Here is an 18314-nt window from a genome sequence, read left to right as displayed (position 1 = left end):
CTGTTAGTTCTTGTCTTGGGGAGAAGCAACCTGTCACTGAACAGACTCTTCTGATTGTTTATGGCCGTGGGCAGAGGATGCCCAGCATTGTCCATAATGTCCAGCAGTTTCTTTAGTGTCCTTTTCTCTGCCACTGTCACCAGAGTGTCCAGCTTCATGCCGACCACAGAGCTAGCCCTCCTGATCAGTTTCTCCAGCCTGGATGAGTCCTTCTTTGCTGTGCTGCTCCCCCAGCACACCACAGCATAGAAAAGTACTCCAGCAACCACCGACTGGTAAAACATCCTCAGGAGCTTCCTGCAGATGTTAAAAGACCTCAGCCTCCTGAGGAAGTACAGTCGGCTTTGGGCTTTTTTATACAGGTGCTCTGTGTTGCATGACCAGTCCAGTTTGTTGTCCACCCACAGCCTGAGGTACTTGTACTTGTTGACCACCTCCACCTCCTCCCCCTCCATCTGAACCGGCAGTGGACCTTCTCTGGACCTCCCGAAGTCCACAACCAGTTCCTTAGTCTTTGAGGTGTTGAGTTGCAGGTGGTTTGTGTGACTCCATGCGACAAAGTTAGTTTCTGTTCTGTGGAGCTGAAAAACACTATCAAAGCCTCACAGGCTGACATGTGCCACATGTCATTTACTTTGAAATGCGTTTTAGTTTCATCCCCCTATTTCTTGACATTTGTCTGAGTTTTACTCGATGTAGTACCAACACGTTCCTCCTGAGATGTTCCCAGACCTGATGGAACATACTTTATAATCCGTCTGCTCGCTTTCCAGTCAGGAATGGCTTCCATGAGCCATGATGATCACTACCAAGAGCTCAGGATAATCAACAAGGGTTGCAGCAAATTAATGTTGAGCGCCAGTTGATTACTTAGTATAATTTAAACTTTGAATTTGAGAGGCAGCAGCTGAAGTCAGGCTTTAAGAGGAGAGTCGAGTGGGTGTTTTAGAAGTTCAACCCTCGTGAAGCTCATCTGATACATGAAAAAAAATCCAGCAGTGCTTTTTAGTGAGGATGAAAGAGATAAACAGACGCACAGCAGCGGCACGCTGATTTCTCTGATTCATTGAACACCAGTCATCACCTGCTTCTCTGTTGCCGTGGTGATAGACTGAATGCACTCACACACACACACACAAAGAAATCACAGCACTACGTTTGACCCATTTGACCCGACACAAATGTGTGTTTATGCGATGTTATCACAATGGTAACAGAAGAGTCCAAGGCAGCTCATACTCAAGAATGAATGATGAGCATGTGTGACAGCAGGCTCAGTCAAATGAGGATGTCTTTAAAACATATCTTGGAGGAGCTGGTAGAGATCTTTAAGATTGCTTCTTAATCCCAGACCAACTCCATGATTGTTAGGATGGGACTCTGTGTGGGGTAATACCATCTCTTATTCTCTGGTTGCATCTAAAGATCTAAAGTAATCAGGATGACTTCCATCTTTTTAGGTTCCCACGTCCACCACAGAGCTCAGCACGATGCTACTTCCTCGGCCTTCGTCCATGCAGGACTCGGAGCGCAGGGGCAGGGCAATGAGTGCTGCCAGCTACCTCACCGACGTCATGGAAGGTGAGAAGCAAAGTGAGCCACGCTAATTTGAATGCAGGGCACACACACTAAATATGATGTGAGTTGTTATAAACCAGGGTATGAATTCAGTATATTTAACCCTACAATAGCAAAAACACGTGGGAGTCCTCATCAGCTTCTACAAGTGTTTAAGCTTAGGGCTGCTCAATTAATCGAATTTTAATCACGATTACGATCTGGGCTTTCAACGATCATTAAAAATGACTGAGCCGATTATTAGCCCCTCCCTCATTTATCCGCGACACCTTAAAGGCCGGTCCGTGAAAATATTGTCGGGCATAAACCGGTCTGTGGCGCAAAAAAGGTTGGAGACCGCTGATTAAGAGGACCCGAGGGAAGCTCGGAAAGCTAAGCAGAAGTTATTTGGAGAGGAGAGTGACTGCTGTTGGTTGAAAAGAGAGGTAAAAAAAAAACTTCAGTGGTGTTGCACACTATTTTATATTATTTTTTAAAGTCATTGTTAACCCTTTAAAGCCGGTCAGAGCAGCACGCTCCGTTTTGTGTAACTATTTTTAAATCCCTGTAGAACCTGAACCATTTGTTTTGCATATGAAACCGGAGGAGTTGTACTTACATCTGATGCCATCAGCTTGTCCTCGGTCACGGTTTCCTTCCACATAAAGCTTTGCAAAAATTGCATAAAAAGCGCTTGCAGGAACAAAAACATAATATTCCAGAAACACGCTTTGCCGATCCGATCAGCTGTTCGTAACACTTCCCACAGTGAAACAGACGTCAGCGCGAACTGTCGCATGTCCGCCATTTCCTGGCTGAAACCAGAAGTGACGTCATTTTCGCGGAAATGTCGTTTTTTACTTGTAGGCCTTAAAAACCTCTACTGGTCATGTTTGACTTTTCTGAATAGTTTCTGGGATGCTTGCACTGCTGGAAATAGTTTATTTTGATGCACATGCTGTTTTCTTTGCAAATTTGCATCATAGGATTGTTTTTTTAGTTTTTCCTGCAGTATATAAAAATTGGTGTATCTCCAAAATAAAACTATGAAGACACTCAAAATAAATTTCCTGTTGATGTAAACTATTTTTTGCAACTTTTTTGTATTTAAAGTTTTGAGGGATAAACCTCTTACATTTCTCCAAGTAGAAATATATGTAAAAAAACAAACAAAAACGATATAAATTTTTTTGTAGTTTATTGCACTTTTTTGCAATTAATGTAGTTACTATGGACTTAATGCATACATATTATTAAAATATGGGCTATAACAGTTATTTAGCAACTTGAAATGCTCCCACAAATGGCACTACAACATGTAAAAAAATAATATAAGCTCTGGCGGACTTGGTTCTATAGTAGGTCTTAAAGGGTTAAATAAATATCGTCAAATAATCGCGATCTCAATTTCAGTGAAAATAATCGTGATTATCATTTTTGCCATAATCGAGCAGCCCTATTTAAGCTTCTCAGATGAGAATTGAAACATCTTCATTACCTTCATTAAGAAGTCCAGCTCCCATCAGTTTAGCTACCAGCATGCCTCTGTCCTGGGGCCTCTACATGATTAAGGTGTGGAGAGCAGCAGCAGGTTTCTTAGCTTCTTAGCAGACACCAAAGTCAGGGTTGCAAAGTGGCTTGCAGATGTGGCATGAGCCGTAGGCTGGCTAAAATAGCTTAAACTGAGTTTAAACTTTAGCTGATGTTCTGCTGAGCTTTCTGAATTAATGGTCCACCGTTTGTTCTTTTAGAGGGAATAATTCAGCTGCTATAATTCATTGACTGAGTTTAATGGAGGCATTTTAATGTCTGTTTTCATGCCCGTGCCCTTGTTTTTGCATCTGCAATCGACTTTGCAAACCGCTTTGATCCCATCTCCTTGTTTCATGCTGTACTGTATCTGACTTAATGTGATAGTGGTTGCATTTATATGACAGTGTTAGTGTAGAACAGATGGCAAAGTGGGGAAAGAGAGAAGGGAAATGACACACAGCGAATGACCAGGGGTGGAGTTGAATCCAGGCTGCTGCCTCGGTGCATGGGGCATGTGCTCTATCAGGTGGAAAAAATACAGATCAAAACAACTTATTGATTCTACACGTGCAGTTTTTATGCCCCGGTGACCATAGAAATCAATACTAAGTCTTTATCCACGTTCATTTAGATGGGGACTTCCTAATATTATCCCAAATACCCGCTCAGCTGAGGCTGAGTGGTGAGACTTCTTTGATTTATTTAGCAGACTTTGATAGCAGCGAAACAAAGTGAAGCTAATCTTAATCATTCTTAAAATAATCCCACACAGGATTAAATGGATTTCCTTTCTTTACAGAAGCTTCTGTTTCACTTCATTTCTACCAAATGGCAGAGCGATTTAAAACAGGCTCATTACCTGGAAAAAACAAGTTTCTGCATCAGCTCCAGCATCCTTTCACGTTTTATGTGTTTGCGCTTGTGTGTCAATATGGGACTGTAACCTTGCCTGACTTTGTGTCTCAATATGTGTGTGTTTGTGTGTGATTGTGTAACCACGTATTTGTCCGAATTATAACGCTTTTGTGGGTGCGAGAGAGGAGCGTGTGTGTAGCTGTGTCTGAGTTTGCTTCAAAGACAGTGTGTGTGTGTGTGTGTGTGTGTGTGTGTGTGTGTGTGTGTGTCGCTGCCCTAGTCAACCCCAGGGGAACACAGGCTTTGTTTGCGCCAGGGACTTGGGAAAAGGGAGAGAGACACAGAGAGAGAATGATAGAAACAGAGAGGGAGAGAGTGTTATCCTGGTCACCCTCATTAACCGTGAGATCATTCCAACTTCCTGTGTGTGTGTTTGTACGTGTGTGTGTATGATATCGGTGTGTTACATTTCTGGATTCATATCAAATCTGCACCCGTGTGTGTTCTAAGCGTGTGCGTGCGTGTGATAGGTCTGCTGAGTCACAGTCTCTCCCCTCGGCAGTCGCTGCTCTTACAGAACAGATCATTATACAGGAAAATACAAAATCCCACTGCTGTCCTCCCTGCATCCATCTGCACACCCTTCATCCCTCCGTCCCTTCTCGGCTCCACTCTTTGATTTATTCATGTCATTTTTAAAATTATCATCTGTTTCCCAGGAGACTTTCCTTCAATTTAAAATAAGCTTTATGAATTTATTTTGCATGGTTTAACTTGAGCTCTTCTTTGGATTAAAAAAAATAAAAACAGCACTACGATCCAAAATGTTCTTACCAGTTCAGATTAACTAAGCAATCACCAGGTGGCGTTTGGTTGTATGGAGGGGGAAAAAGTGCAAAAATAAAATAGAAATATTAAAATAAATCGAAACATAAATTGTAATTTTATAAATATTTGCTTCAATTTACTTCTGCATTCTGCATCAGCTATGATTTTGTCATAATTACAAAATATTCAAAGTACGTCTGGTAATAGTCGGGAAACCTACACGGGAGGTAGTCATAGGGCATTTTCACAACTGAAAAACAATTTTGTTAAAACACTGTAACCCAATCAATTTTACACCCACTCCAAGTGTCTCAGCTCAAAGAATAAACAATCAGTTCAGCATAATTTTAATAAACTGCATGAAGATGATGTCAGTGATGAAGGGGAACAGAGACGTTCGTAAATGGTCTGGTTCTTATAGAGCGCTTTTCTACTCAAAGCGCTCTATACAACATGCCACATTCACCCCATACACACCCATTCACAGAAGCACTATTATCTATATGGTGAGTGCTTTCTAAATATCATTCATACGCATTCATACTCCAATGGATGCATCAGAGAGTAAGACGGATATTTCATGTCCAAGGATATTTGGCATGAAAACTGGGATCAAACCACCAACCCTCCTGAACTACAGCCACCCCACCTCGTACCTGAGGAGTTTCTGATGGTTCACTGCAGAAAGTTTGGCTCAACTTTAGTTGGCTGCTTAAAACAAGTTATACCATATGGAAAGTTTTTACTTAATACGAGGTTCATTTTTCAGCCATGACTCTTTTTGTGTGAAAATCATTTTCTAATCTGATCACATGTTAACTGTAAATGTAGCTCAAAGCTGTGAAATGGAGAAACAATAACAGCGTTCACGTTTGATATATCAGTTTGGAGATTTCCCAACATTCAGACAACTTTTGGTCCTGAAGAAGGTTTTCATGAACCTTGAAGGGCCTGGATAATTTTATCTGATGCCATAATCGGAAATGGTGATGAAGAAGTGCAAAGAGAGCATCTATCGATCCTCGCTCAGCTCATGTAAATGTCTCTATAAGGGCTCTTTTACAAAGAACAGTTTGGGAGTGCGACTCCTCTCACTGCTGCCATAATGCCGTCAGTCATCACACTGACACCAGAGGACACCTTGTAAACATTTAGGAGTACTCCAGCCCTGTGACTTTTCACAGTCGGCATCTTCGAGGCTCCGTCACTGAACGAGACGCTTTTTTACTTTAAATAAAAGGCTGCAAATCCGCCAGTGCTTTTTTTCATAACGTGCCTTCACTGTTTGTTTTACTGATCTTCTGATTAATTAGTTCATGTGTTCAGGACTGTTTGCCATCAAGCTTTGTGCCACACAGCACAAGTATTTCTGTTATCGTTGTTGTTATCGACCAACATAACTACAGGTAATGCAGTCTGAGCCTCTGCTCCACAAGTATTTATATAGAAAGAACTTCAGATTGTAACACAACAGATACATTTATCAATCCAAAATTCCTTTTAGACCAGTCTTTGTTCCTATTAATAATCACATTTATCCATTGATTGGTATTCTTTTCACCTTGCCTCCATCCTGCTGTATCCGAATCATCTCTTGACTTAAATCACTTCTGTTCTTGTTTTAATCGAGCAAAATGTTAGATCAGAGTCAAAGTCGGCAACAATCCCAGCAGATCAGCTGATCTTAAAGATAATTTGAGCAAATTTTAAGCCAAATCTCGTCTTTTAAGCTTGCTATGTATTAATTTGTCATCTGTTTCAGTCATCATTACACCTGGAAAATCATACACAGGGCCCAGTATTTTTGCACCTTTAGTCTGTTCCACAATCAGCTTTGTAACTTATCCCTTTCCCAGCTTCTCAGTTGTTCCGTTTCCAGCTTAACCAGTGTAACTTTGTTTATGCAGAAGGAAACCTCCTGACCACATTTTGTTTCCTGTGCAGAACTGGAGGAATCCCATAAGAAGTGTCACCCCTGCTGGTACACGTTTGCCCACCATTACCTGGTTTGGGAGTGCTGCCCTATGTGGCTTAAGGTGAAGCAGCTGGTGAAGATCATGGTGATGGACCCCTTCCTGGACCTCGCCATCACCGTCTGCATCGTCCTCAACACGCTCTTCATGGCCATGGAGCACTACCCTATGACTGATGAGTTCAATGGCATGCTCACCATCGGGAACCTGGTAGGAACAATGGATGAATGAATGCGTGGATGCTTGGTGGGAAAGCAGTAAAGCATGGTTATTGGTGGAGATATGTGGGTGAGAGACACATAGACACAGGTGCACTGTTCACCCAAAACAATCACAGGAATACAGAAGCAAACAAGATCAGATATTTGCAGAATAATCAGCTCAAAAACTGCTGCTTAACAAAGGCTCACAAACTGAACCTAAATAACAGATGGGGAAACCCCATAAAGGTAAAGGGGGAAACCACAGGGACCATAAAGAAGCCCCATTTCCCCCTGTGCTTATAGCAGATGGTTTATTTTGCCCTTGAGGCCTGTTTATTTATCGCAAGCCCCACCCTCTGCCTCCTCTTTTAATAAACCAGGAATGACTGGAGCAGCAGACAGGTAACTCAAAAGACAGAAAAAGTAATTAACGCAGCTCATGAAAGATGAAACATCGTGAACCAATTGCTTGAGCAACATTAAATGATTATTTGCAGCCCTGTCATGTTTAAATGTGTTTGTCTGAGCTCAATTAAACTGGATCTGAAGCCCACACTGTTGTCTAAACCTCCATTTAACAGCTATTCATTTAAATGTTTCCTTAATGTTTAACTAATAGTTTTAACAGGTTATCCACACTTTAACCTTCAAGAACCTACTAGGAGTAACCCCTGAAGCTCTTTTGTGAACTGAGCGCTTTCTATTATATTTCAGGCCTGGTTATAGGACAATTACTAGGCACGATGTGCCGGGAAAGCAGTGTTCCTCCCAGCTGTAGTAGGTCTCGACCTCCCGTTAGCTTCGAGCTAACGGGAGGTCGAAGGAGGAAGAATGCGGCTAAAACTTTTGCGAGATCCCGAGTTAGTTTTGCGAGATCTCGCAAAAGTCCGTCTTAATTTTTTTTCTCCCATGTCCCCTGCGGGGCTCTGTAACAAATAGTATGGATTTAAATTTGAATTACAAATTTCCTCACCTTTATTCTTAATGATGAGTTCTGATACCATAGTATATATCCATAAAGACGACCAATAGAATAATTTCCAGGTTTTTCAAATAATACCTCCATAGACAGACCATCCTCATGAACACACTCCCGGCTAAAACTTTTGCGAGATCCCGAGTTAGTTTTGCGAGATCTCGCAAAAGTCCATCTTAATTTTTTTTCCTCCCATGTCCCCTGCGGGGCTCCGTAATTTGTTAATAATTTAAAATGCTTTAGGTTCTGTCATTTTAGTTCATTTTAGCTTTTACATCTTTCAACTCTTTGTACTGTTTAGCTCAACGTGTTTATCTGCAGTGTTAGCTTCAAGTTTCAGCTGTTAATCATAGTTTAGCTATCTATTTGACTGCTGCTGTGTCTTTACCAACTGGCTGGTGAGTGGTTACCATGGTTGCATGTAGATTGCATGAAAGACACCGACTTGTCTGTAAACATTCCCCATTTATTCTCTGAGCTGTCATAAAATGTGCGATACAGTACAAACCGGAAACGAAAAATCTTTACCTTAAGAATAAAAGTTGTGCCTTATCGCTTCAACCAACACATTTCAAAAGATGCAGCTTTTACTTTGAAGGCGAATGTTGTTTCTGATTTCATCACACTTTTCACAGTTTCACTATCTTTTGTGTAGCAGACAGGTGCAGACAAGTTGATGCCCTCCATGCAAACTACTGGTGGCTCTAGCAACCTGATAGCAACCAAAGCAACTGCAAGGATATTTCCAGTGGATCAGCATGCCAGTTTCAAGCTAGCAGCTGCCAGTAACCAGTTGCCAACTAGTCCCGGAATACACACTTATTCCTAGCAAGTAAATAGCTAGCAAGTTTCTTAGCCAACAGTTACCAGAGGGTCACTGACCAGTATTTTAAGGCTGCATGCCTTCAGATTAGCAGTTTCATGTATTTTCCTGCAACTACTCACAGTTGGTGAGGAAAAACCCAGTGGGTGCTGAACGGTCGCTGGCAGGTCTCTCCTGTGTGTCTGAGGCCTTAAGTTAGCTGAGTGCGTCTTGTCATGTACTCCCTACCTATCCATTGTTGTCTTCCATAAACTAATAGCATGGTGTATGTAAAGAAACCTGATAATGTCACATCCAATATCCTGTTTCATGCTGGGAAAAATGTCAGGACTTTTACCTGCCACATTTTCAGAGATATGTACTTTATCTCTTTGTATTGTAACACAAGGTTATCTCTAAATCGCTGGAATGAGAGATTCAGTCAGTTTCGTGAATCTCACATCATGCAAACTTGTCTTGGAAGAGCAGAGTGAAGGAAGCTCCTCACTGGTTGTTTACAAGCAGGTGTGGAAACAAACTTCGGGCGGGTTGACGAGACTGTGACATTTTCCAAAAGTGACAAAGAGCGTGACGGTTTGGGAAACCCCCGTCGGACATTTGAAACCACAGCAAATCTTTTTGGACAATTTCAAATCCTCAGGATTCAGAGAGGAAAAATAGAAACTAATTTCATTGCCTTTCTAGAAAAGTCTGTGTTTTTTTCCTTTTGTAAAAAAAAAAAAGGCAAGGTGGGTTTCAGTATTAGAGCTGACAGATGCGGGTCAGATAGCTTTAAACCACTGTGACTAACTCCAGTGTTTGAGCCCGCAGGTGTCCCGACTATCTGACAGGAGCTGATAGGTTGATGCAATATGGTAATTGGTTCACCTGAGGTGTGAAAGGCCCTCAGCCAGAGTCAGCGTGCTAATCACACCTGTACACACACACACACACACACACACACACACACACACACACACACACACACACACACACACACACACACACACACACTTGTTTCCGTCCAGTGATGTCAGGTCTCCTCAGCTCAGGCTTCAGGCAGAAAATGGTAATACAGTTTCTAAGTAGAAACAGTGATTTTGGCCTGCCGGCAGTAGTGGTTCAGTCAGTGGGGCCAGGCTCAAAGGTGGGCCTCTGTGGGAGAGTCACATGGATTATGAGAGATGCTTTTAGTAATGCTATGATGCCCCAGCATTCATTTTCCTCTGTAAACAACCAATCACTTCAAAGAGTAAGTAAACAAAATGATCTTCAGTTTCAACTGAGGCGAATCAGCAGAGAAATACGGCACTGCTTTATTGCTTCTTCTGATTGGTTGCGCAGCCACCAATGCTCACGCTGTCTTTTCACTGTGTTCAAACTACAGAAGTGAAACTCATAAGCTGCTCTAACTCTAAATTTTAGATTAACCAGACACAGTATAAGGATTGCAAATGTCGCTGAATCCTAAATAGAAATCTATGGCACAGTTCTGAAATGCCAAAGATGGAAGCTGTCCTGTCACAACCTCCAGAGGCCCAATCAATAGCTGCATGAGTTGATTGTGTTTGCTCAGAACAGGCTCGCAGCAGCTTTAACTGTGTGCTGACAGACATATTTGTTACTGTAACAAAGGCGTACTTAATTGTCTGTATTCATTTTCTTGGCTCACTATAACCATACAGTGAGACAGAATGGGGATAAATACAACAAAAATAAAACTAGTACCGGTACCGAAAAAATAAGATTTATTCATAACACACGTGAAAAGACCCAGGAAAACCAAGTTAATGAAAAAAAACGATAACAAAATAACGCTGAAAACCAATAAAAATCCTGAAAACCATACATTTCACACCTGAGCCTAGACTCTCGCGGCCCGGTACCGGTCCGAGGCCCGGGGGTGGGGGGCCGCTGCTTTAAGGCATCTTTTGCCCTGGTTTTTGCTGGAAGAGTCGCTCTCTGTTACTCTTGAAGAGTCTTACTCTTATGTGCTAAGTGTATAGGTGTGAGAGTGGATGGTATTTGATAGCTCGCCTCTCTCTGTAGGATTGAGCAGACAGAGCTGATGGATCGATAGTTTTGAAACAAAGTGATTGATTCGATTTATATAATGATGTTGTGTACGTTAAGCTGGTCAGCTGTGTATGCCCACATGTTCAGACAGCTTCAAAACCCCCAAGGAACGTCAAGGAGTCAAAAGCACGAGCTGTTGTATAATATCCCTCTAATGTTGCTGTCATCTTGCCTCCAGTTTAATGCAGCTATATACTTTTGCAACGTAAACAGTTTGAAGCGCTCCTCCATTTCAATTCAGAGGCGCTGAAGTCTCAGATAAACGCCGCGTCGTGTCAACGGGATCCGATTGCACTGTGGAGTCGCTAAGTTCTTTATAGGCTAAAACCTCTAATCCTCACAGATGTTTACATAGCATTTAGCTAGCCTTTCTGACGGACAGGAGAGCCTCTGCTGTGTGTCTCTTTGTGTGTGTGTGTGTGTGTGTGTGTGTGTGTGTGTGTGTGTGTGTGTGTTATGTAAGGATCATTTCAGGTCATTTCTGTGCTGACACAATCGATGTCAGTTTTCACTTTTTGTAGCTATTTCTCGTGTGCTCTTCAGCGTCGCTCTCTGGTTTCACTTACAGTGGGGCAAAAAAGTATTTAGTCAGCCACCGATTGTGCAAGTTCCCCCACTTAAAATGATGACAGAGGTCAGTAATTTGCACCAGAGGTACACTTCAACTGTGAGAGACAGAATGTGAAAAAAAAATCCATGAATCCACATGGTAGGATTTGTAAAGAATTTATTCGTAAATCAGGGTGGAAAATAAGTATTTGGTCAATAACAAAAATACATCTCAATACTTTGTAACATAACCTTTGTTGGCAATAACAGAGGTCAAACGTTTACTATAGGTCTTTACCAGGTTTGCACACACAGTAGCTGGTATTTTGGCCCATTCCTCCATGCAGATCTTCTCGAGAGCAGTGATGTTTTGGGGCTGTCGCCGAGCAACACGGACTTTCAACTCCCGCCACAGATTTTCTATGGGGTTGAGGTCTGGAGACTGGCTAGGCCACTCCAGGACTTTCAAATGCTTCTTACGGAGCCACTCCTTTGTTGCCCGGGCGGTGTGTTTTGGATCATTGTCATGTTGGAAGACCCAGCCTCGTTTCATCTTCAAAGTTCTCACTGATGGAAGGAGGTTTTGGCTCAAAATCTCACGATACATGGCCCCATTCATTCTGTCCTTAACACGGATCAGTCGTCCTGTCCCCTTGGCAGAAAAACAGCCCCATAGCATGATGTTTCCACCCCCATGCTTCACAGTAGGTATGGTGTTCTTGGGATGCAACTCAGTATTCTTCTTCCTCCAAACACGACGAGTTGAGTTTATACCAAAAAGTTCTACTTTGGTTTCATCTGACCACATGACATTCTCCCAATCCTCTGCTGTATCATCCATGTGCTCTCTGGCAAACTTCAGACGGGCCTGGACATGCACTGGCTTCAGCAGCGGAACACGTCTGGCACTGCGGGATTTGATTCCCTGCCGTTGTAGTGTGTTACTGATGGTGACCTTTGTTACTTTGGTCCCAGCTCTCTGCAGGTCATTCACCAGGTCCCCCCGTGTGGTTCTGGGATCTTTGCTCACCGTTCTCATGATCATTTTGACCCCACGGGATGAGATCTTGCGTGGAGCCCCAGATCGAGGGAGATTATCAGTGGTCTTGTATGTCTTCCATTTTCTGATGATTGCTCCCACAGTTGATTTTTTCACACCAAGCTGCTTGCCTATTGTAGATTCACTCTTCCCAGTCTGGTGCAGGTCTACAATACTTTTCCTGGTGTCCTTCGAGAGCTCTTTGGTCTTGGCCATGGCGGAGTTTGGAGTCTGACTGTTTGAGGCTGTGGACAGGTGTCTTTTATACAGATGAGTTCAAACAGGTGCCATTCATACAGGTAACGAGTGGGGGACAGAAAAGCGTCTTACAGAAGACGTTACAGGTCTGTGAGAGCCAGAGATTTTCCTTGTTTGAGGTGACCAAATACTTATTTTCCACCCTGATTTACGAATAAATTCTTTACAAATCCTACCATGTGAATTCATGGATTTTTTTTTCACATTCTGTCTCTCACAGTTGAAGTGTACCTCTGGTGCAAATTACTGACCTCTGTCATCATTTTAAGTGGGGGAACTTGCACAATCGGTGGCTGACTAAATACTTTTTTGCCCCACTGTATCAATATTTCCATGTGTGCAAAGATCTATAGAATGCATACATTCACTGAAGGCTTTTATCCACAGAGCAGCACTCTGCATCAAGGGCACAACTCATCCTCATTATACTTAACCTTTAATGTCTCTCATCATAGAAGCACAGTATGGACTTTAGATGGATTTTAGATTAAGTCTGGTTTTTTATTTTAATAAATCTGAAAACATTTATCTGATTTTAAGGTTTTGAGTGTATCCTGAATCACAACCTATGACAGTATGACAGCTAGGATACGCTCCAACGAGAAAGAAGATGGATGGATTGAGTTGTCAGTCTGAGAGGGACTAGCAGCTGAATGCTATGTTAACACTGTTTAACTAGGAAATGATAGCATGCTAATATAGCATGTTAATATAGCATGCTAATATAAAGTCTTTGGGTTGTGGCAGTTTCACAGAATTTATGAAATATAAATCAAACATAGTGAGTTCAGTGAGACTGAAAACTTAAGCTCTGTCAATAGAATAGAATAGAAAACCCTGGGCAGATCATATTTACATATACAGGTAGAGATATATATATAACTGACCCATGCATTTTGCAACTGGCTACCCCATTTACATTTCTTTTGATTGCCCTTTTGATTGCTCTATATTTGCAAGCCACTTTGCAACCCGCCACCAACCCAGCTCTTCCCTTCAGGCTGTCTGACTCTGTTGTCATTGGTGCTCACAGGGTTTTCCTGCTGGTCTTCTCACCTCTAGCTTTCTATGTGTCTGCATGGAAAAGTAGGCAGGTCACATAACGGAGGTGTACTACAAAATAAAGCAAATTATTGCATATGAACTTTTAGTTGCTCTAACAATGGAGTGATCGAAAAGTCTTGCGGAACAGGTCTATAAGTCTTGGATCTCCAGGATGAATATCATTCGCTCTACAGTTAATCATATAATCATAATTAGCCAATATTAATCTCTGGCTCTCTTCCACACTGTGTCTTTTTTCATGTCTCCTTCCCTAACCCTCCAACCAGTTGCAATAGATGGCAGCCTAGTTCTGCCTGAGGTTTCTTCCTGTCAAAAGGGAGTTTTTCTTTCCCACTGTCACCAAGGGCTTGCTCATAGAGGGCTGTCTGATTTTGGGGCGTTCTGTGTATTCAGGGGTCATCTTGATGAACAAAAGACTCCTGAATAAAAGGAGGATCATTTCACTTGACACGCTTCTTTCAGTGCTTCTTACCATTAAGTCATTCATTGATGTTGCTCCACAACATTCACGTCTTGAGTCTTAAACCTAAAAAGTCAAACTCTGTAACTCTTCCAATTCTTTTCCGACGTCGTGTTAGCATGTAGGTGAAGAATGAGACGTTTCCTTGCTCTGATGAAAGGTGTTTGTTGCGTGACAGGCTTCTTCTGTGGTGTTTCCTCACAATAACACACAGTCCTCTGCTGTAACCTATCTAATTTGGTCAGCATAGTCCTGCCCTTGCTAACAGGCACTAGGACAGTGATGGGGAAGACAAAAACTCAGGGATGTAAGATGTTTTAAAGTAAAATTAGCGTATAAACAGAATTTAGGAAAAACATTTTAAAAACTGATGAGCTTTAGACTTGAACAAGCAATTTATCATCAGGAAATCCACATGGACACGGTGTCTCTGACCAAAGCCTCTGTGTGTGTGTGTGTGTGTGTGTGTGTGTGTGTGTGTGTGTGTGTGTGTGTGTGTGTGTGTGTGTGTGTGTGTGTGTGTGTGTCCCGCTGCTTACTCATTACATCTGCCTGGTTGTGACAAAAATAATCATGTGTGTCTCGCGCACACACTCACACAGTCCGTGTCATCCTCTCTCTGCTGATGTTACTGTTATTACTGAGTGCTGATGTCGACAACCCCTGTTTGGGAGCCAGCAGCATTCGCACACGCACACACACACACTTACTTGCTGACCCGAGTAGTTTTTCATTGCTCAGTCAATGAATCAGCACGCGCAGACACACACACTCAGTGGAGAACACAGTGTCTAGACCTTAAACTTGCCATCTCTTCGTTCTCACAGACATAACTGTTTGGTGAGGAAGCGAGCGAGTCTGCTGGCTGAACTGGATCTCAGACCTAGATCTCGGCCCACAGACTAACGTCTGTTTCACAACAAAGTGTGGACAGTTAGTCGTGTATAATTTTAAAAAGCAAGATGTCTGTGAAGATTCTCAGTCATCCAGGTCATCGAGGAATTCGCATGATAAGGTGGGGCCAGGTTTCACAATGAACTCACCCGAAACTCTGGCTGATTGGGACCCACGCCCAGTTTCACACCTTGGCTCAGGCGATTAGAGGATCATCAGGGGGTCCTTTGTCCCTCTGTGGGGGGAAACTCCCACTAGGTTTATATCTGGGACTCTCCACCATTTGACCTTAGAACTGAAGAAGCTTCTCGGATGAGAGGTGAAACGTCTTCAAGCAACTTAAAGAAGTCCAGACGCTTTTCTTTCCAAGCTCCTTTAACTTTAAAAAGCAAGCTAAACGTAACTCCTCTGATTTGGAGTAAAATCGCAGAGTGCTAGGATTAGGAGATGAAGCAAAGTAACTTACCTGATTAAAGTGTGCTCTGAAAAGTTCAGGTGAGACATGTCTGCCTTTAAGACCCTCCACACAGAACTTGTATAAAAAGATGAATGCAGTCAAACCACTGTTGATGATGTCGCACTCAAATTAGTGATTTGACTGCTGCAATGCTACCAAGCTTGGTTAGTGGGTCGTATCAGTAAACTATAGAGTTCAAATGCACAGACACTCAATCATTCAAAGTACAGGAGCTCAGACTGTTTGGCAGGAGCCATATTATTGGTCACATGATGTCATTAAAAATGCTCCAAAAGGCCACTCAGCTGAGGTGAAGCCTAGCAAACAGCTCCAGCTGCCTGTGAGGTGGAAGTGAGCCTCAAGTGGACAACAGAGGAACTGCAGCTTTATCATTTCTGTGTTGGTTTCCACTTGTTTTATTTGTCTAATCTTCATATTTTATGGAGACCTAAAGCATTATTACGCTGCACTTTATTGTGGCGGGATTACTCGCTACCTGACTGGCGAGTTTTGTTCACAGCCAATGTCAGGACAGCTGTTTGTAAAGTAACCTAAATTTTAAACTGTATTATTGATATTTATTCTCATTGGCCTATTTTCAGTATTCAATACAACCCTCCACTCCCCACCCCAAAACCTAAATAAATTGTACAATGATTAATTTAATAACAAAATGCTAATGAAGCAAATGAGATACAAATGAAAACTAATATATGCAAATTAATATTGTCCTAATTTTCAGAGCAAATCTATGCATATATGTATCTCTTAAAATAATAGAAAGGAAGGAAAACTGTGATCTGTTGATTTCTTTTTAATAGATAGATAGATAGAACTTTATTAATCCCTCGGGTGGGTTCCTCTGGGAAATTTGATTTCCAAAAAAGCACAGCACCGACAGAAGTTACAGAGTTACAGAATATTACACACACATATATATAAATACAGAGACAATATAAATAAAATATACGAAGGGGATAAATAGAATAAATAGGACTAAAAAATAAAAATACAAGTGAATTGCACATTTCAAGTATTGAGGTCTATTGCACTGTTGACTATTTACAAAAGTATTGCACAAAAGGTATTGCACAGTGAGGTGAAGAGGCTGTGCAATAGACTGATTTATGGGAGAAATGTACTTGTACAATGTAATGTAATATGTTTACTGGTTTAATTTAGGTTTTTTTTTCATGCTTGAACTTTGCCATGATTTCTGAAAGTTGTATGAAGTATTGCTGTGGTTGGTGCACTCCATATGGTGTTCCTGTTCATTTTGTCTTGCATTTAAAAACTTTAGAAATAAAACAGGGGGAAAAAATCAGTCCATGTGTTTTTATAATAAAAATAAATCCGAGTGATGTTCGCTGAGCCTCAGCGTTCAGAGAGTTTACCAAATATTTCTTGCATAATAAAATAAAGCGTTCTGAGAAGTGATGTGATTTTTAGCTGGAGCCCAAAGGCAGCTGCTGACATTTGACAGCTGAACTGTGTCTAACTTGATTAATGTCACTCCGCCTGATGTCAGCACACCGTTACACTCTGTGCACCGATCAGTAACACACACTCTTTAAAAACAGAGCGCTGATAAATGTGACTGCTGAACCCACAGAACATGCAAACTCAGGCAGGATTCAAACCAGCAACCGCCTCTTTGTCCTTTGTCCTCCACATCCTGACCCTCCTCCTCCTTTCTCTTTTCCTTTATTCTTAGTTTTATCTTCCTCATCATTCTTCTTTTATTCTTCCTCTCCTTCTCCGTTACCCCATTTCTCGTCTTCTTCTTCACTTCTCTTCCTTTTTCTTTCACTTCTCCTCTTTAGCCTCCTTCTTATTCTTCTCTTCCTCACCTTCTCCTCTTCTTGTTCTCCTTCTGTTAAATTTGTTTAAATTTACCTTTTTTTCAGACTGATTCATTTCCTCTTAATCTTTGATTCTATGTATTTCTTCACCCTTTGGATCTGAAAGAGCCTCCTTCATCATTACATCAAACACACACACACTTTACCTGTGTGTGTGTGTGTGTGTGTGTGTGTGTGTGTGTGTGTGTGTGTGTGTGTGTGTGTGTGTGTGTGTGTGTGTGTGTGTGTGTGTGTGTGCGTGCGAGCGAGCGAGAGCAAGAGAGAGGCTCTCCTGATGCCAGTAATAATAACAGCATGATTGTTGAGTAGCTAATCAACGCACTACAGAGTTAATGAGCCCATATAAGAGGATTGAGGTGTGTGTGTGTGTGTGTGTGTGAGTATTTTAGAGAGAGGTAACCCCAGAGCCTCTGATTTTCTGTAGCACCCAAACACAGAAATAAAACTGAAGTGAAAACTCACTTTTTAGGAGACGTACATGCACACATTTTTCATACAAACTGGTTGTGAAACACACACAGGCTGAAAAACACACATGCACGCACACACACACACACACACACGTGTGTCACGTAGCTTGTGTCACATCGAGGATCCCCTCAGTCTGGAACAACAAGCAGGGAGAGGAGCTGCTGCAAAACACGAACACACACACACAGAGTGGAATAAACCCACACTTTAAATGTAGCAAACACACAGACACACGTGTGATGTACAGCAGAGCGAGGCAGACCCTGGATGAGCTGAGGTCTGCACTGAGAGGCAGACAGAGAGGCTTAAGAGATCAAACCAGAGGAGCAGCCAGCTGAGAAAAAGTCTTATTAGACTTTCTAAAATCACCAAATCAACACTGAGAGACTCTGTCTGTCACACAGGTCTGTCACCAAGTCCTCAGATCACTGCTGCCTAAAAACTCACACCACTCAG

General features: G+C 42.0%; 1 protein-coding gene across 1 annotated transcript in view; it reads left to right on the top strand.

Annotated features, from left to right (window-relative positions):
• Positions 1 to 18314, top strand: part of LOC101467375 (sodium channel protein type 3 subunit alpha) — a 262766-nt gene that overhangs the window by 153647 nt on the left and 90805 nt on the right. The window contains exons 15-16 of the mRNA XM_024803636.2: positions 1461 to 1581; positions 6718 to 6956. Coding sequence (XP_024659404.2) covers positions 1461 to 1581; positions 6718 to 6956 — 360 coding nt within the window. The remainder of the gene's footprint in view (positions 1 to 1460; positions 1582 to 6717; positions 6957 to 18314) is intronic.

Source organism: Maylandia zebra, linkage group LG9 (assembly GCF_041146795.1).
Source record: "Maylandia zebra isolate NMK-2024a linkage group LG9, Mzebra_GT3a, whole genome shotgun sequence".
NCBI lineage: Eukaryota > Metazoa > Chordata > Actinopteri > Cichliformes > Cichlidae > Maylandia > Maylandia zebra.
This window is presented reverse-complemented; position numbering and strand designations above follow the sequence as displayed.